At 49.2% G+C, this 20,561-nt stretch overlaps 1 protein-coding gene across 3 annotated transcripts in view; it reads left to right on the top strand.

Moving 5' to 3' along the window:
• Positions 1–521: 521 nt before the first annotated feature.
• The window catches only part of LOC135889192 (opioid-binding protein/cell adhesion molecule), a 343,806-nt gene continuing 323,766 nt past the window's right edge, over positions 522–20,561 (top strand). For all 3 annotated transcript variants that reach the window (XM_065417022.1, XM_065417020.1, XM_065417019.1), the window contains exon 1: positions 522–688. In XM_065417022.1, the coding sequence (XP_065273094.1) occupies positions 522–688 (167 nt within the window). The remainder of the gene's footprint in view (positions 689–20,561) is intronic.

Genomic DNA, 20,561 nt, shown 5'->3' with positions numbered 1-20,561 from the left:
CGCAGGGAAGTTTTGATCTTGCGACAGAAGCAATTTTTTTGTGGCTTTTCTTTATTTTTTCCTCCTCCTCCCTTTTCTTCCCACCCCCCCGGGCCCGCTCCTGCCCGGCACCAGCCCGGTTTTGACAGCCACCCCTCCCTGTCTTGCCGGAGAGCCTCACGCCTCCTCCTCGGGTGATAAACTTTTGAGGCCAGATCTCCGCAGCGCGTGCCCAGCTGAATCTTAAAGTAGCGTCTGGAGCAGAGAGAGATCCGTGACCTTCATCTCTCGCTCGGCACCTTCCCTCCTCCTCTTCCTCCGCCCCCCCGGTGCCCCCTTCCTCCTCCCTCGCCCAAGGAATACTGGGGACTCCCTCCGGATGCTCGGTTCTCCGAGGCTGGATTGCCAGGGGCGCTGCTAATCTCCGAGGAGCTCCGTGCCTGCCCTGCGCTCCCACCCTGTTTGCCTGGTTTCCCCCCCGTTTCTCCTGGTTGCCTTGTCGGGTGTGTTTCTGGCCTTTTGGAAAGTCCCTGCTGCCCAGGATGGGGGTCGGCGGGTGCTTAGTCGTGCCCTGGAGGTGCCTCGTCGTCCTCTGTCTCAGGCTGCTCTTCCTTGTGCCCGCAGGAGTGCCCGTGCGCAGCGGAGATGCCACCTTCCCCAAAGCTATGGACAACGTGACCGTCAGACAAGGGGAGAGTGCCACCCTCAGGTAGGAGCAGATGTTTTTTTCTCTGGGTATCTACAGGGGTGTCGCTCTGTGGGTGCTCCGGCCCCAGGTGCATGCCAGGAGGGGCCGTGTAGGAGTGGAACCAGCCTGCGGAGCGAGGGGCTTTCGATGCCACATGGCAACAGGGCTCAGCCTTGGCTCTGACTGTTTCTCCTGTAAAAACAGGTTGAGAGGGTTTGTCGTGAATGGGGTGGGGGTGAGACCCCCGAGTCAGGGAAGAACATATGATGCTGAGTCAGGGGCTTCGGAGCCCCGTGAGCTGGGAGTGGGGGTTGCTGACATGGTAACGGGGGTGTCTCTGCATAGAGTGCCAGGGCGTCTAAAGGAACGAAGAGGGTACGTTCTGTTGTTTCTTCGGCACTGGGGCGTGGGTGCCAGATGGGGGGGTTGCAGTGAAACGTGGGTGCTGGGCGGTGTCACGGTGGAGCTGGCAGGAGAACGCTGGTGCCAGACAGTTTGCTGGCAATTGGGTTTAGGTGGCAGACAGTGAGCTTGCGCTGGCTGACACTCCAGTTCTCTTCCTAAAGTTGTGTGTATGTGTGTGGGAGGCGAGGTGGGGTGAGTATCAGGGCTCTGTATTGCCTGTGTATCTATGCCAGTCTGCATTTCTAACCGGTTTCCAGGGCTGTGATGCCTCCGGAGATGTCAGTATTTTGCCTTGATCACTTTATATTCTCTGCACACGTCTGTTAATATCAAATCAATCTTTTACTCCGGGGGTGCATCTTATGAATTCTGATGGATGTTTTACCTTACGCTGTTTGCTGCAAAAGAAATGCAGGCAACTTATATGCAGATGGGCCGCTTCTACACGAGGCAGTACAGCAGAGAATCCCGTTCCCTTTCCTCGGCGAGTTCCAGGTGTGCCCAGTGTGCTGTGGGCGCGTGGTTTCGGCACAGCAGAGACAGCCAGTTCAGTAGATGCTGACTGTGCTGCTTGTGGTCAGATAGACAGGTCCAGTGTTTTTCCGGTCATCTGTGCGGCATGAAGTGTCCGTGGTGGGGTGTGGATTTTGCGTACGGATCTTAAACAAACAGGTCCTAAGAACTTTGTATTCTCCTGCCCCGTCTCGAATGCCAAATGGTCTGTGATACCGCTCCACCACACTAGCCCGCCTGCTTCCTTCCATACACCCAGAAGGGCAGGGCTGCAGTAAGCAATTCTTCCTCCCAAACTGGCACAAGGGGGAGCAATATGCAGGCTAAGTGTGTCATCATATCCTCCTCTAGCAGCTGACCCACATAGGGGATAAGAGCCTACTACGATTGCCAGCTGGCATTTCCTCCTTTAAGTTCAGGCAGCAGAGATGCTGAAGGGCCTGGGTTCTATCCCAGCTGATGCCCCATGGTGGGGGGTCACTACCAAAAGGATGCTGAGTTCAGAGCATAATGGGGTGGTGGGGCTGAGTTTCCAAGAAGAGTGACTGATAAGCCCTGCCTGTTTAATGGGGGCTTTGCCCCATTTACCTATCTGCTTCCTGGTCTGTCATCTCCCTGCTTCATGGGCAGAGGGGCTCCCGGAGGGAGATGGACAAATCGCACCCTGCCATTCAGACAGTGGCCTTGTTAAAACAGGACCCGCAACACCACTGCCCCTTTCCAAAACTCATTCCCAAAATTAGCTAATGAGCCCACACATACTCTTCTGAGAAGAAAGAACAAACAGAACAGAAATCCAGAGGCAAAGTGCCACCCATACAGTCATACATAGGGGAATTGGGGTTAGGACCTGGGTTAGAACTCAAGACTCCAGTGCTCAACCCTCTGGCTCTGAAATAAACATACTTTCTGCAGGCCAGTCAGAGTCCCCCACCACAGCTCCCTTTTGTGCTCTATCATCTTCAGGGTCAGATTCTCCCTGAGGTCTGCCCAGCCCAAGCCGGGGTGGTTTACAATTTGTGATTAAAGGGACGCAGGTTAAAAAGCAAAAGGCACAATTTCAGTTTTGCTCCCAATAATATAGCCTCTGAGATAATTAACCTAAGCTGGTTAAAAATCTCATTGTCCTTTCACCCTGGATGCTGCTTGATGGTTTTCTGAATTTCTCCCAGCCTGGAAAACGGAGGCAGACTAGTTAGTAAACTTTCAGGTTCTCATGCCCTAGCAAAGTGCTGTGATGTTAGGGCTGCAAATCTAACAGGGAGAGGATCATATGTTCAAAATATAAAGCCATTTTCTTTTAGGGTTCTTGGTTTTAAACCACTGGGAACATGCCTCTTAGTCTAATAGCTTAAATTTTAGGGATACATATGATTTGATGCTGTCTCGGATGCACTCTCTGATTTCCACCAGCAGAGGGCCAACTTTGATCTACTTTTTGAGTCTCTGGCCTGGTTGCCTGCTCACGGCTGGAACTTGCGGCAGCTGGCCTTGGGAACGGGAATGGTTGGGAAGAATCCAGCCCCATAGCTGTTGGGCTTTTCAGACGTTATCAGTCTCTCGCTCCTTTCATTTTTTTTTTTTTTGCCCTCTGTCTCTCTGTCTCTTCAACCTCCCCCTCTTTATCCCCTGTCTCTTCGTCACCGCATGCCTCTTCTCCACTTTCCCCATTTCCACACTCTGCCCTTTCCACCCTTTTATCCCCAGCCCCTCTCGTTGCAGTGAGCCACTTCCCTGTCAGCCCCTTGCACTTGCTTTGGTGGTGGTATCGCTGGGAGCCCAGCCACAGGAATTGTGTGCCGCTCTCCTCATGCCTTTCCATGATAACTGCTTGCCAGGCTCTGCTGGTACCTCCTGCCAGCCCCACTTCCAGCTGGCCTTGCCAGGCTCCCTTTTGAATTTTTTCCCTGTCGCCTGGGTGCCAGCCCCTAGAAGACAATTAGCTGTTCAGTGAGCTAATGAAGATTCAGGACCCCCTAGCAGTGTCTATGCTAGCCCATTGTGCCCACAGCCTCTTCATTAATCAGCTTAACCCAGTGGACCTCTCAGGGAATGGTTTGTCTAACGGGGGCCCTGGGAGGCTATCAAAACCAGGGCACCAGCTTCCCTGCTGTGCTCCACCGTGGTGCCACTTCCCTTCCCAGGGGCTCCACTGCGCAGAATGATCAGTACCTGTGTTGAAAAGCACAGCCTTAGCTCTCTCTGGAGCCAGGGCCGGCTCCAGGCACCAGCTGAGCAAGCTGGTGCTTGGGGCGGCAGATTGTTGGAGGAGGCATTCTGCCCAATCCTAGGGCGGCACGGCCGCTTTTTTGTTTTGTTTTTGTTCTTGTTCCCTTCCGGCTGCCCTGTAGGGGGCGACAGCGTGGAGAACCAGAGTGCCCTGCAGGGCAGTCCTCTTCCTTCCCTCCCCGCCGACCGTAGCGGAGCCCTCGCGGCAGGCGGCAGGAGGCGGCGCAGCGGGAGGGGCCGCGTGGCAGCGCCCCTGCTGTAGCCCCGGCCGCCCCCTTCTCTCTCTCTCCCGCTCGCTCCCTCCCCCTCCCGCCCCCCCCAGCCGGTCCCCCTGCACCCGCGCCGCAGATTTTTTTTTTTTTTTGCTTTGCCGTTCTGGCCGCCCCGTTTTTTTTTTTTTTTTGCTTGGGGCGGCCAAAAAGCCAGAGCCGGCCCTGTCTGGAGCTGGGTTATTGCCATCACACGGGAGAACTCCACTGACGGTAGGAACAATCCTAGACTGCCAGGGCCTTCATTGCTAAAAGCAGCTGTTGCAGCTCAATCCGGCTCTCTGAGGCAGACATGTGCAATTCATCTTTAAAGTGAACCTTCCGCTTCCCTCAGATAATGTGGCATGGCGTTTGTCCTTACCTGAGATGTGGCACTGGCAGCCGTGCAGCGGGCTGCGGCGTTTTGCAGGGATATGGTGTATTAGGGATGTAGTGGGAAATGATTTGCATCAGCACTGAGCAGGCTGCAATATCCTGCGGGAGACGATATATCAAGGATGCAGCTGGTGCTGATTTGCAACAGCCCTGTACAGCAGACCGCAATATCTTGCTGGAGACAGGGTATCAGGGATGCATGTGATACTGATATGCAGTTTCAGGGAGAAGGTGCATTGGGATGCATCTGACATTGATTTGTGGCTTCACCATGCAACAGGCTGCAGTATCCCTGAAGACAGTGCAGTGGGATGCATGCCATACAGATTTTAGAACGTCCTTCCCCCATGGGACAGGAAAGCAGTGACGCCCTTAAAACAGACTTCCGAGACTCTCTGCATTATGTATTGATGACAACTTGCAGTAGGCCTCCAGCGTGCACAGTCTCTGATGTGATCCTGGCATGAGATGCAGAGTCCACACCCAGATTGTGGAGGGAGGTGGCATTAACAGCTATCCAGTTAGGAGACTGATGCTTTAAAAGAGAAGTTAGAGGTTTCTTTTTCCAGTAACGAGAGGACTTGTAGGGCCTTCCAGCAGTTTCACAAACCAGGGTCCAGAGATGCCAGCTCATTTATTCCTGTAAGCCCTGAAAATGCACTTTTTAGTTTTCACCCAGAAGGTCCCTTTTAAACTGATAATGCAGAAGGGCCTGATGCTGAGAGGTGCAGAGCACCTGCAACTCCCTGTTGGCTTTAATGGACTTATGGAAGCTCATCACCACTCTGGATCAGTCCTTTAAATGCATACAGTGCTGAAAAAGCGACCACGTTCATAGAAGAAATGAGATCTACAATGGAGAGCAGGACTTTTGACTTTTCGGGGGGGGCAAATGAAGATTCCATACAGACAAGCAATAGCTTAGTGCTCCCCTGCTCCTGAATCTCTCTCTCTGCTTTTTCTTCCTAGAGATCCCTTGCATAATCTATGGCTCCATCTACTGGCAGCTTCCAGTGTCACTTTAGATCATTGCTGTAAAACCATTCTCATATTTTAATGGATACCTTGCTGTTTTGTTTTAAGAACAAACAATTCCCTTAGTACATTTACACACTTTGCATCTCAAAGAAACACCAAGTGGTTTGCAGTCGGTCTATACACTGTGGATAAAATCAAACAAACAACCAACGCGTTACCAACTGCTGAAATGCAGCCACTTCTGGTGTGAAGCACAGTAGCTGTTTAGTAGCTCACAGAAATGATCACTACATAGCAGTTAGAACAGGAAAGGAAAACCCACAAATCTGCTTGAAACTAAAAGTAAGAATTTCATTACCTAGTTGGAATTTGGTCAGGACACAAGGCGTAATGTTCCCGTTCTTGTGGAAAATGCTGTGGAATCTTGAATAACCATGTGCTCAGCGCCGCAGTTGTACATCTCATCTGAAACCCCATTTCCAGTCACACAGTGTATCCCACCCCCATGCTGGAGCGAGTGCCACCTACTGAATTACCAACATTTCTACCTGGAGTACCCGGGTACTCCCTGGAGTTATCCCATCCAAATACCAATTGAACTGTACTGGTGTCTATTATAAAAGGCTGGTTTGCTGGCGAGATAAGCAATGCAGTGTGGTTTATGGTAGATTCCCATTCTTATTTTACTTTAACATTTACCACAATAATGGCAATTTATCTAGCTTATTGACTTTAGCAGTCCGTCCCTGCGCCGCTCTGGTTTTGGCAGCCCTTAGTGACAAAGAAGTTCTCTCCAAAGTAATGACATGCACTCTGACCATGCACAGACCACACAGAAACTGAGGTCCTGCAGTGGTGCTACCTCAAAAGTCCCATCTAACTGAGCTGGGTCAAGTCTCGTCACATAAAGACATAAAGCAACAGCAGAATATTCAAAGCTTTATAGGTTAATCTATAGTTAAGAAATAATAGCCCATTTATAAAGGCAAAGAAAGTGTGCTCTAGTAAGCACTGTAACAGTGGAGAGACAGAATGCTTGAGTTCTGTTTCTGTCTCTGCCACTGACTTGCTGTGCTGCGACCTTGGGAAGGTTCCTTTACCTCTCCATGCATCAGTTTCCCCATCTGTAAAATGGGGCTCACAGCACCTAGTGCCTAGAGGAGGTTATGCAAAGTAATTCCTTAATAGTTATAAAATGCTCTGAGATCCTTGGATGAAATGCACGACACATAAGCACCAAGCATTTTTATTTAACAAAAAATACAGACGCACAATGCTGAATTGTTCCCATATTTAAAGGAAAGTTTAAAAGTCAGATTTCTGCCCCATTCACTCCCAGCGAAACCTTAGCCTCCACAACCCTTCATCATTTAAAAACTAAAGAAACAATAGATCCTTGCTAATTCACATGGAAGACTTTGTGATTCACTGAATTTCACAACTTAGTGAGTATCTGAACGAACCCAGTTAAAAAGCAAACACCAGGATAAAACATCATGAGACACGGTTCCTTTGTTTATTTTTTGCTATTATAGTTTTCATTATTTCTGACAGTGCTTCATTGTTTTGTACAATAAACTACTGAAGCCTATTTCGTAGCACATGATGAGGTTTGGTAATATAAGACTACTTCAAACAGGCAATATGGACCAATGGATTTGGGCACTGGTCTGGGAGGCGGGTGACCTAGGATTTATTCCTGGTTCTGCCATTACTCTTGGGCAAGCTACTGTCCGCCTCTGTGCCTCAGTTTCCCCAGCTGTAAAATGGGGCTAATGACACTCGACACCACTGAGCTATATGGATGAAAAGTCTAGATAGAGCAAAAAATTTGCACAGCAGCAACGTCACTGCTATTAAATCCTTGCTGCCTGCTGCTTTTTGTGTGCCAATGCGAAAAGCATGGGGATTAGTGAAGGGCAGATTAACGAGGCCCTGCTCTGTCACTGCCCCCCTTACTCCCCCCAAAAGTTTCCCAAAGCAGCTAAATATATACCTGCCATTTCCAAGGTAGAGCTCCCTGCATGTAGGAGCTGTAATTGGCGAGTCAGTGAAATTACAGCCATGGGTTCTGGCATTTGGTTCCTCCTCGTTGGCATAATAATTTCCCCCTAGGTAGCTGGTATTTAACTTGTCTTATCTGTTCCTGATAGGTATAATTACAGTGCCCACTAATTTAACTGTAATATCAGAGCCATTGTCTGGGTGTTGGAGAAAGGGCATGGGGGTGAAGGAGAGTTCCCCTCTGTGCCAACCTGTTGCATCGAGACAAGTGCTATTACAGAACTGCAGCTGCAGTGGTACTGCCCATACCCAGCCCCCTGGACTCATGCACTGTGGAGTGTTTGAAATTCTCATTCACACTTTGCAGCTAGGTTCCATCTCTAATGTTAGGGGAGGAAGCGCGAGAGGTAGCAATGAGAGGAATGTCTAATGTTTCTATAGCTCCTGACAGATGCTAAAGAGTTTTACACACTGTGGGCAAAATCCCAAAGTCCTCACTGCGGGCCAGGCGCTGCCATCCTTACTCACATCTTAATCCAGAATCAGGCGCTCTGGTTTTACACTCGGGCAAACTTCCCACTGAAGTCAGTGGCTCTACTTCACTCGGGATCTGATCCAACATCTATTGCAGTCAATGGCAAGACCTTTAGGTCCCAATTTAGGCACCTAAGTACCTTTGAGGATCTGGGCCCCAATGAATTCAGCATGGGCTTTAGTTCAGGCCTTTGGAACATAGTCCTCAATAAAGCTTAGCCACTGATTCTGCCAACACCCCTCTCTGGGCCTGATGCTGCACCATGAAGACAAGGGGTGCTTTCCCACTGGCTGCCCTGGGTACCAGATCAGACCCGCTCTCTTTGTCTGAACATTGTCCAGCGGGTTGGGTAGAATACAACAGACAGGAGGAGGAAGTGGGTGAGTGGAGACCTGGAGACAGTGAAATTGCAACCAGAAAACTGGAACAACAGTCTTTGCTTTAAAATCTGCTTTGCATAATGCAGCAGATCTCTTCTGGCTTCACAGAAAAGAAAGAGCAAGAGTTGTTTGCTGTTCTATGAGGAATACGATTTAAGTTCTAGCAAGGTTCCTGTATTTCTTTCTAGTGAAAAGCCAGCATCCACACACAGCTCCAAACACTTGACACTTGAGCTTTATTCGTCTGAAATCGTTGGAAGCAGCAATATTCAGTTACAGAGGTTCAGAATAAATTTGTTGTAATCCCTTTGCTGTGGAATACACTAAATCTTCTGCAGGCACAAGAAACTCCCCTGGACTGAAGATGGTAATAGCTGCGTTTGTCTGGACATACGCATGGTTCCTAGAGCTCTAGTCTTTGTTTCTGGAAAGGGCTTAGGAGTTAACGCCACAAAAGGAAATCGGGGCCCAACAGAACCCTTGCTGTTCCAATTTCCATCTTCTGAAGCCTTTCTTGGTTCCACTACCTTCTTTCATAGTTTGTCTCTTGAATCTCGATTTTTTTTTCCATTTCCTGAATTTATTTGGTTTTCCCTCAACCCTAAAGTAAGGATACCTCATACAACAGCCACATGTATTATTTTAAATGATAATCTAGATACTATAGTCAAGGAGACAATTCATAAGGAATAACTAATTCAGTGAATTTCACCTCTTTCTCCCCCCCCCCACCCCTTTTGCCAGTTATCTGTGGGTGGAGTGCAGTTTTTCTCCAATTTTATTCATGCAAAACAATTCACCGAATAATTCCTGCCAATAATTCTTTGTCTGTTGTGAGCAGTTTGTTGTGGGATATTTGACATTCAAGCTGATTTAATAGGACACGTAAATCTCATGTTTTCTGTTCCCTGGTGGGATGAGCCATAACTCTCAATGGTTAGATCTCCAGTGCCAATACTCACAAATACTAATTGTATATTTGTTTTCCATTCATATTCTCCTGTAGACTGTAAACTCCTTGAGGCAAGGACCATCTTTGGGTTCTGCGTTCGTACAGCACCTAGCGTAACGGGGCTCTGGTGCATGAGTAATGCTAACATAATAATATTTGCTTAAAACTGTCTGATTGCATGAACATTCCCCCCAGCCAACTTGTTCGTTAGAATATGTGAGGAAAGCAAACACAAACGGGCATTGAGTCCCATGAAAATAAATTTGTTTAAGTAGTTGGACAAATGGTGGTGGAAATCATTTTTTGCAGTAGCCATCCCGCTCTGTGTTATACCCGCTGAAGAGGAGTACAGCTGTTAGTCTGGACTGTCTGATGAAATGAGGTTCTCTTTCTAGTCCTCTCCTCATCTGGGCAGTGCTGCATATAGAAGAAGGACGGGGTTTTAGTTCTGCCCTTTGCAGGATACAGCTCATACCTTGAAGCAGGGATCGGATTAACAAGGTGCAAAATGGCCATTGCCTAAACATGTTGTGGATTACCTGCAGCTAAATGTCCATTGCAGAATAGGGTGCTGCTTGCTTCCAGTTTGTGCTGGAAGGAGCCCTGGGTAATGGCTTGTTTACATGGAGAAATTGACTAGCATAGCCATTGTTGAATAAAATATTCTGGAATAGCTCACTGGGTTGACACTCTGTTAGTAAAAGTGCCTTTATTCCAGAATCATCAGTGTACTTCTAGAGTACAGTAATTTATTCTGGAATAAAATCACTTTTATTCTGGGACAGCGGGTCAATGCGGGGAGCTGTTCTGGAATACTTCCTCAACCCTTATTGCTTATTCCTCAACAATCCTTATGCCTCAGTCTGGTCAATTTCCCCACTTAGACAAAGCCCTAAGACCCTTTGAATTGCCCCATGAAGGACGGAGACTCCAGCTGAGCAGGAGAAGGATCTTTCATGGTTTCTCCCTCCCTATGAGGAAATCCAGGTTTCTCTTTTCCTGCTGTTTATGCAGCAAGGATCTGAAAAGGGATTGTGTGTGGTGGAGGGGCTTCCTTTGTGTCCCAGTGAGGGAGTGGATGGAGCTGGAGAAAGGGACCAAGCAAGAAAGAGAAGGGGAGGATTGGAAGGAGAGAGAGGCAGGAAAGTAGAGGGAAGAGTGGAAGAGAAAGCAAGGAAAAGAGAGTAGAAAGCAGGAGGGCTTGAAGCTTGAATGGCAGTGCACAACGGGAAGCTTGTAAAGTTCAGTGCTCCGAGAAGGCGAGAGTTCTTAAATCAGACCCAAGTAATCAACACAACTAGCCTGAGGACAGGAGGGAAAGGTGGTGGCTGGAGATAGCTAAGATTAATGGGGTTTCGGTTTAAGCCAGCCTGCTGTTACCCATCCCCCAGGATACGTCACAGCGGGGCAGTGCCTTCCCTCCTGTCATTATTTATTTATTTGTTTATATATTTAGTGTGTATATACATTTTTTTTAAAAAAATCTAACAAATTTCTAAGCCATATAAATCCAATTACCCATGTTTTGCCTTGCGGGAGCGAGGGAGATTAATGTTGGTATTTTGGCAGGAATGTAAAAAGAAATAGGTGGTAATAACCATGAAGGCTTGTAAAAAGGAGCCAACAGCCTAGTCCATGCCTGGGAACTCGGCCATAATTCTCATGGGCCTTTGCCACTTGCCATGTGCATGTGCCAAGACCCTGTCCTCCCCACAGGGGGGCAGGGAAGAGCCAGGTGCTTTCCGGACCCTTGAGCAGTTTATCCTGAAAGGGAAGGCTTCAGTGTGGGATAATAAATGCATTGAGCTCCTACAGCGTCTTCCATTCAGGGACCTTGAAGTGCTTCACAGACGTTACGTGAGGAAGCCCCATGATGGCCCTGTGAGTCTGGTATGGTTGTCCCCGTTTTCCAGATGGGGAAACAGAGTCACAAAAGCAGCTGAGGACCTGTTTTGCAGACGTGCAAAGGGTCCTCAACTCCCGCTGAAGTCAGCAGGAGCTGCACGTGCACCTTACGCTTGCAAATCGGGCTTGGCTTGACTGGGCTCAAGGTCACTCAAGAAGTTTATGGCAAGCTCAGGAGCAGAACCCAGCAGTTCAAAGTGCCAGTCTCCTGGTCTAACTACCAGTTACCCTACGGAGGCTCTATCTGTGCAGAGGCGCCCGCATCTCTGGCATTGGTCTATTCTGCAATTCATCTCCAACTCAGCCCCGTGTTTGTATCATTTTTCCATGCCAAGTTCTTCTCCTGTCCCTTCCCAGGTTCCTTGCCCTCCCCACCCGAGTACAAACCCGGCCGTGTAAGGTACGTCTTCACTGCAGAATTAACTCGCACCCGGGCCTGAGCAGCCACCCGGCAAAGCCCTACCCCAGTTACTGCATCCTCACTGGTGCCGCGCTCCGCCATGTGTGTCACTTAGGACTTCGGGGGCCACCGTCTGTGGTTCTTTGTGCCACAATAAGCTGTGCTGCTCTATGATTCTTTCCCATGAATTGTGGGAGAACTTGTCTGTTCTTCTGGGCACTCAGGAGGGAATTGTGGGAAGGCTTTGGAGGACTATCAGTGTTTGAGAGGTTTAGCCTGCAGCCTCACTGCAAAGTGGATGGGTTACCAGCCCATGTGAAAGCCTCACTCAGGCTTTAGCTTGGAGCTCCAAACGGCCCAGCTAGCTCTGGTTAAAAGCACCATCAAATGTGTGTGATTTGGATGGGTGGAGGGGAAAGGGGTTTGGGGCAACACCCTAGCAGGACCCCAGGCTAACTTTGCTGCGAACACAGACCCATACGCTCCGTGCAATCAAGATGGTGTCACTGTATAAAGCTTCAGAGATAAGAAACACAAACCTTGGCTTTGCTATTTCAGTGACCCCCAGTCGACCTCCCACTGCTCAGGACCCCTAAAGCCCAGCTTCGGCATCTTAAATGTGTTTCTATCCTTTGCCCCTCCTAAATCACTGCTTTGCCCCAGCTTGTGGAATCCCGCTCTGCTTCCCTGTAATCACCCTACTTCATTTATTAATAACGCATCCTCACAACAGTATCTCCTTTTTCTGCCATGCTCTGCAGCGGGCTCCTCGCGCCGCGTTTATTACCGCAGCGCGTTTTATAACCCTCTTGATCAGATGACATAAAAAAAAAAAGGAAGCGCGTAGCCCACAGTCAACTCATCATTCCATAAATAGAGAGAGAGCCTTAAGCAGAGAGGAGAAAGCAAGCTCCCGTGCCTACCTCTTAAACGGTGAGGCTGCTTTACGATGCATTTAATTCAATCCGGGCCGTTAAAGCCCGGATTTAAAGTCTTCTGTGCTATCACAAGAGTTGCCCTGATGCAGTGACAGGTCTCCGAGGGAAAAGGACTGAGGTTGCGTCCACACTGCAGCGAGTCTCAGATCCTGGGTCTACAGACCCAGGCTCTTGCCAGCGGGCTAGAAATAGCCGTGTAGACATTCGGGCTGGGGCTGGAGCTTGTCTCTAAAACTCGGCGAGGGTGGGAGGTTTTCAGAGCCCAAGCTCCAGCCAGAGCCTGAATGTCCCGTAGCATGAGCCCTGGTTAGTTGACCCAGGCTCTGAGACTTCCTGCTCCAGGTCTTTATTTATTTATTTTTTTTTGCAGTGTAGACGTACCCTGAACCATTTCCAGGGAGACTTGAAGTTACTGTGGGAAGCAGCCAGGCCTGGGCCTCATTGCAGCAGTGGCTTCATTTGGAAGCAGTTAGTATGCATGTCGCATAAGATCTCTCTTTCCCTCACCCTGCCCTCCCTCGCCTTGCCCCTTGTTCACATATATTCCATTAAGTGAAATTGATTAGTTTTTTTTTTTTGCTTTGTTTTAATTACTATGTTTAACTGTGTAATTATTACACCGGCTGGTCCTGGCACTATCTGAAACAGCCTTGCTTCCCTCACATCTACGGGAGGAATATTCAGACTTCATTGAAGTTAGGGTGCCGGGGGAGCGGAGCGGCTTTGGTGGATGTGTAAGGTAACTGTTTTTTTTTTTTTTAATGGAGATATCCCATCTCCTAGAACTGGAAGGGACCTTGAAAGGTCATCGAGTCCAGTCCCCTGCCTTCACTAGCAGGACCAAGTACTGATTTTGCCCCAGATCCCTAAGTGGCCCCCTCAAGGATTGAACTCACAACCCTGGGTTTAGCAGGCCAATGCTCAAACCACTGAGCTATCCCTCCCCTGGAATGGTTATCGTTCTGGAGGAAGGAGCTGTTTAGTCACAGTCATAGATTTTAAGGTCAGCGGGATCGCTATGATCATCTAGTCTAATCTCCTGCATAACACAGGCCAGAGAGCGTCATCTGGTAATTCCAGCATCAAGCCCGTAACTTCTAGTTGGAGAATCCATCAATTGTTCCAATGCTTAATTATCCGCAGTGTTAAACATTTGCATCTTGTTTCTCGTTTGCATTTGTCCAGTTTCAGCTTCTACTATCAGAAATCCTCTCGCCGTGTAAGTACTTATCGACAGCGATTAAATCACGTCTTAATCTTTAAATTAAATAGATGGCGCTCCTGAAGCCTCCCCCTGTACGGCACGTTTCCCAGACCTTGAACCGTTCTTGTGGTTCTTCTCTAGAACCCTCTCCAGTTTTTCAGCATGCTTTTCAAAGTGCAGTCACCAGAACTGGACATGGTATTGCAGTAAAGGCGTCACCAATGCCATATACTCGAGAGCATAGGAGAGTGTCTGACATGGAAACGGGGCATGCTATCTTAAAAGTGGTTTTGTTTTGGGTGTCCTAGGTCTCATTTCCAGTAGGGAATAGCCATGACTCCAGCTATCAGTGGCCAGCACAACTGCATCGTTGCTGACCCCTAGTGTAGACAAGAGTGATTTGTACTAATTGAGCCAACCCAAGTTTCAAGCAAGACCAACTGTTGTAAATTGTGGTTTTCCTCGTGGGTGTGCCATGGTGCACCTATGCCAATGGCTGGCCACTGATGGCTGAGGTTGGGGCTAATGACCAGTGCAGCCAATGCCCTAGAAAGATTCTGTACATTGTTTTTAACCAAGAATTTTTGGCAAAGTAAATTGGATAGACAATCTAAGGAATCCATGCCAGGGTTTGCAGAAGACCCAGTGGTGGGAGGGTTACTGCAGGAGTGTTCTGCAGATTCAAGCCTGAATGGATGTACTCAATAAAGTCACTAATAATTTGCCCTCACAGTGAATTTTAGAGGATTAACTGCATGTTTTGAGCAACCTGGAAACCAATAGCGTTCAATTAATAGATGCACCTCTCCCCACCCCCAAAGTGATGCCTGATTTGCCAGATGGAGACAATTCTGGTCATATTTCCAAACCAAACAGCCCTGCCCCACGGGAATTGGTGGAGGAATCTGTACAATGAAATCAAGCCGTTGTCTGTTCCCAAGAGGTACAGGAGCAGACAATGGCTTGATCGTTCAAATCACAATGAAAACCATGCGGGATAGAGCACGAGAGTTGGGAATATAGCGCAGGGGAATGGGTATTGCTGGCTGGGGGTGGGGGAGGGGAACGGATGAGGCACTGAGGAGTCATCCGTCTTTTTCATCTCCAATTTCAGTGCTTCTGCTTTCAGGCAGCTCTGCCACTGGTGCTGCAATGCAGCCCAAGCAAGAGAGACTTAACAAGCCCCGAGAGCTGCCCGGAAAGTTATCCTGACACCAAGTGACAGGCTCTCAATTGATATCCTCTGGAGGCTTTAAACGCACTTCTGCTAGGTTTCTAGAACTGGTTTTGTCTTGTACCTGGAGAATCCTTGATCTGTTGTGATGCCTCCCCTGGCTCGGCTCACCACTCTTCGTTGCTTGCTTCAGCGTGCAGGTAAACGCCCATAGGGGCAGGAACTATGGGTGCTGGGGGTGCTCCTGCACCCCCTGGCTTGAAGTGGCTTCCATCATAGACAGGGTTTACAGTTTGGTTCAGTGGCTTTCAGCACCCCCACTATACAAATTGTTCCGGCACCCCTGTAAATGCCTCGCACGACTGGAAACCTTCGGCCTGCTCACGCTCTCCCTCTCTCACCACTTCCCATCCAGTCTCACCTGCTCTTGGTATTTATTCCATACTCCCCATCGTAAGATCTGAGTGTCTGCCGAGTGTTACGTCAACTGCTTAGTATTCTAAGGCGATTCCTGGTCAAACATCTCAGTCTCGAGAGGTTTGGCTTAGAGATACACCTGAAACCAGGCCCCAGATATCAAGGGTGTGCAAAATACAAACTTGGATCTTGGTTTGGGGATTTTGCAAATGAGCTCAGCCTACCCCTGCTCCCCCAGATCAGCTCGTCCTACTACATTGCCTTGAACCTGAATGTAGCCACTTGATCTCATCTCTAGTGCAGGTACAGTTCAGATAACCCAGGTTTCTCTGTGCTTTTCTGGCCCTATGACCTTCCGAGGTTCACCCACCGGCAGCCATTCTCCAGCCCTAGTTCCCAATAGAAACTCTCTTTGTGGATTAGTAACATAAGTAGGCCCCCTTTAGGCCTGTGGTAACTCTGTATTGCTTAGGGCTTCACCCATCCAAGGGCCCTGCTGTGTGCCCAGCCTGCCAGCCATCCTGCATCCTGTATCTCTAGCATCCCAGTCTCTCTTCCTTGTCTGTGGATCAGTCCCACGGGCAGAGACCGCATGGGATTCCAAGGTGAAAGATTCCAGGGATCTGTGTTGTGGATATGCACAGGAGTCAAATGCACAGAAGATTTGGGGGAGTCACACCTGTCACCAGGACCCCACAAAGCTGGAGCCAGAGCTTTACTGACTCGCTGTGCCATCCCCCGCATAACGTATCCGTCCCTGTGTGTGCTTTAGACATGGTCAGGTTTGTGGCTGGACGTAGCTTTGTCATATCTGTTCTTCTGGCTCAAATAGCTGCTAGGTCCACACTCTGGAATGTCACCCAGGTCCGTAAAATGTTTCCTGATGGCAAAGGTCTGACGCTGACAGTTCTGTGGGATTTAATAGAGTGTTCACCTTTCTGAAGGGCTTTTGAATCACCCTATAGAATTTAATAGAGACTCCCACGCTGGCTGTAGAATTCTATAGGATGGTCTTAACAACCTGTCGAAACGATCTCATTCTCTATTAAAGTCTAAACTATTTTTAGAGTAATTTCGCTCAAAGCCTGTTTATTAGCGTCACCTCCTTGCATTCTGTAGGAGAGTCTCATAAAGGGCAGGTCTGTTACAGAGTTATGGGAGCAGGTTTGTGACCGGAAAGGGCAACAATTATATTCCATTTCATTGCCGTTGGGGTTCTGGAACCTATCACAGAGCCAGCCACCATCCTGTGGAACTTGCTAACACCTCCAAACTGTCCTGCAGATTAATTAAGCACCTGTTGAGCCAAATTAGGGGGGGAGAGGCACCTCGGATACACTCAATTAAGCCACACCAGGTACATAAGTATAACTGGTTTTATTGCCAAGATATAATAAACTTCCCAGCCTTCACGCGTTACTAAATACGTGCTTTCCAGCAAGCAAGCAAGCAAGAATCAATGCTTAAACCCTCTTCTGCTACGGACAGTCCCGGACCCTCCAGCCTTGTCCTTGAGGGCTCGTAGCAGGCTCTGCTCCAGTGTGGGGGATTCCTGGGCACCCACAAGGCCAGGGTCCGCAGGTGAGACTGTTCATCTAAAGCAATTCGCATAGCCGTTTTTATCACCATCTCTTTCTCAGGGGGCTTGTATTGACCCACAAGCAGGCTCTGGCAGGAAACACTATTGCTTCCTGTTTCCACATTTCACAGTCCGAGGCCTCGCTTATCTCTTTACTTGTTTATTCAGTCGAGTGGCTGCAAGCCAGCCCATCTGGTCAAAGCCAGTTCACTACTAGCTCCCCCCAACAGCCCAAGGTAACTTGCGGTCAGCCCCAACAGCACCACAACAGATTTCAAAGGAGAGCGAGGGACTGCCCAGACTCTGCAAACATCACTTGCAGACGCCCAGAGATGTAGTCCGAGCATTTTGCCTTGATTTTTTTTTCTTTTATTGCCTTGGTAAATCAATTACTGGGGCAATCTGTCTGCAGAAATCTCCTCCCTTTAAAAAGAAAAAAAGTTGTTCCACCTTCTAAGTGGTACATTAACTTTCCCAGCTATGCGTTGATTGATGTACTGGGACAGCATTCTGTCTCTCTGTCCTCATCCACTTTCTGCTGCTCCCCTGGTGTTCTGATCAGAAGCAGCATTCCAGAAATTAGGATTCTGCTGAAGTTGTGTAGGTCTTGGAGCAGGCAGGGGGGAAGATTCTTCATTGTCATTTGCAGCACCCACCCCCTGTTGTTCCAATCTCTGCCCTCTTTGCCCCCAAGTTCTGCCCACCTGCAGCACCCCCAGCTGTTCTGTGTTCTCCCCAGCACAGCTCTGCCAATAACCTCAGTCATGTCTTGCGCCTTTGCCCAGCTGACCCCCAGCTTAGTTCTTCAGATACACCTTGGTGCTGACCGATGCACATCCTCTCGCTCTAGGCCTGTACCTGTCATGCTGCTCTGCCAATGCTGCCCCGCCCTTGCACAGTCCCCTCCTATCGCAGTCCTTGCGGTGGCACTTTTGCACTTAACAGGGTGCTTCCCAGCACACTGTTTCCATTCAGAAACCATTTCCCCTTCAGCCTCAGACTCAAGCACGCTGCTGCTGCTTCTTTTTGCAAACAGTGGGGGCTGGTCCCGCGAGGCACTGAGCGCTCCCAACTCTCACTGACTTGCGTTGGGTGCCCAGCACCTCCCTGCCAGGCCCCTGCGCCACACAGAATCAGGGGCTGTCTGCAATATGGTGCGATATTGAAGAGGAGGAGGAAACCCAGCAGCACGCAGGAGACCTGAGCTGTGAGCAGGCATCGCGCTTCCTGCCTCTCTGCTGAAGGGCTGACGGGACCCAGTTTGGTTCTGTAACGTCGTGTGACACTTATTGATTCCCTTTGTTTATTATTTAGTGGTAAATCACTTCAGACTGGAGCTTGTGCATGTCTTTTCTGATCAGCTGGCTTGTTACAGTTAAGCTGCCCTGTGGGGCCATCAGAATCCCAGCAGAGGCCGCTGGGGATGATTAAACAGCCCCTTTTAGCCTGAAACACGTGGCAGGAGATGTGGGGGAATGGCAGCATTTCGAAAGTTGTGACGTCGAGGAGCCCTTTTCTGTCGTTTGAAACGTACCTCAGGTGTGCGGAGAAACACGCGAGCTGTGGGGAATGCCAAGCACTTTCACTCGAGGGGGTTAGCGGTATTGAGTATGGAACTTGAACATGGATCTGAACCCCCCAGGTTTTTGGAGAAGTTCTGATCTGGAGGAGAGTTTCATGTCTTGGAGCCATCACTGGAAGGCACATGATCTAAACCAGAACACGGGACCTAGATTTCCTTGACGTTTAGGAAAATTCAGTGCTGTCTTCTCAGCTCAGTCCTGTCTCTAGTGCCTACAAGAGACATTAGGTCTGGTTTCAGTTCCCGTAGAGTTTGCACCCTTTTGAGTTTCAGACTAAACCAAAATCTCAATCAAAATTTGCAAGTGCATTGAAAGTGCAACAAACCGGTGGATTAACAATGATTTCTGGGTGAAACCATAAATCGGGCCAGGGCTACTCTAAAGGTTTGCAAATGTTAGCAGGTCTTTGAGGAACATAGTGTGAAACTGAGATTCAGCCTGAAATTAGACACATTTTTTTCATGATTCTGGGTTTTGTTGTACGTAACTGTCTTTTAAACCCACGGCAGCTGCTGTGTCTCAACTCACTGGCAGCCTTGGATTACTGCCGTAGGTATCAGTGTTAATTTAAAGACCTGGCAGCTCTGCTTACTACATCTTTCTGTGTGGGAGGGTCTACACAGATCAAGAGAGATCCCTGTAGAGGCACAGGGCTGGGAATCAGGAGACCTAGCTTCTCTCCCCATCTTTGCCACTGACTCCATGTGAAGGTGTGCAAGTCACTTCTGCTCTCTCTGCCTCAGTTTCCACCTCTGTAAAAGGGCGAGAATGCTACACTTGCACAGTGCTTTGAGATCTTTGGCTGAAAAGTGATCCAGAAGCATATTCATCTGATTTGATGTTTCATTATTTTTAGACATGTAGGGCAGGATTTTCAAAGAAGCCTGAAGGAATCCCACTGAAATGCAGTGAGGAGGTGAGTGCCAATTTCCTGCTGGCTCATTTGAACCTTGAAGCCAGCATAGTGCTGCTGACAGGTGCCGGCTGACTGACCTGGAGACTCATCTAGTTAGTCACAGAATAGGTACAGCGCAGGAAGCATCGGTGTGAACCCCTCCCCCAACGTGCCTGACCGCTTCTGCAAGAACAACTTTCAGAAGGAGAGGGGAGAGTTCACTTTTCAGCATGGGCGGTGTGTGAACCGTCGGCTGGGGGAGGCTAGCCCACCAGCCCCGCCCCTTCCAACCGAGGCCCCACCCCTTCTGCACCCACTGCCAGAGCCCAGAGCCCTCCCCACCACCGGCTAGTGCCTCACAGCCCCGGAGCAACCCCAACCCCCTCACGCCAGTTCCGGAGTGCTGGGAGGGCAGTTGGTGTGGCCCCAGTCCCAGAGCGCCAGGAAGGCAGGTGACATGGCCTGAGCCGGGGCCACCCCACAGGGAGACTGGAGCCGCGCCAAGCGGGATGCAGGAGGGAGGGCCTGGGGCAGAGCGTGGGTGGGGCCATGTCTGGCTGTTTGGGGTGGCACAGCCTCCCCCAGCCTATGATACCCGCCGCCCATGCTTTCTAGTCATTTCTTTACCTTCTGCCATTTGTGCCTATGGCTTTCTGATGCAGACACCTGGCCAATAGGAACAGTCTGATTCCCACCAGGCTCATTTCACGCTGGCCCCCAAATAAAGGTTGACCACAATCTGCAAAGACGGGCGCCTAAATCCACAGGTAAGCACCTCAATCAAAGTGGCCTGATTTTTTTTTAAAGATACCGTGTCCCCCTTGGCTCCCGTTGACAACACCTCTGAATATCAGGCCATTTGTATGTGAGTAGCGACATATCGATTTTAGGTGCCCAACTTTAGGTCCTCACATTTGCAAAATTTGTCCCTTGCTTATCAGATGGGGCTTTCAATGCTGGCCTAACTCCATTCTCATTTCACAGAACTCATTGGGAGCTATGCCATTCACTTCAATGGGAGCACAGTTTGTTCAATAGGGCCAGTTTTTGAAGTCAATGGGAGTTAGGCGCCTAAATACCTTTAAAAATCTGGCCTTTAGTCCAATGCTGTTTGCTTCTGAAAATCTCACCCACAACGTTATATTTAAGAGAAGACCAG

This window comes from Emys orbicularis, chromosome 15 (assembly GCF_028017835.1).
Source record: "Emys orbicularis isolate rEmyOrb1 chromosome 15, rEmyOrb1.hap1, whole genome shotgun sequence".
In the NCBI taxonomy this organism is placed as follows: domain Eukaryota; kingdom Metazoa; phylum Chordata; order Testudines; family Emydidae; genus Emys; species Emys orbicularis.
The sequence above is the reverse complement of the archived record's forward strand: the minus strand, read 5'-3'. Positions and strand labels throughout refer to the sequence as shown.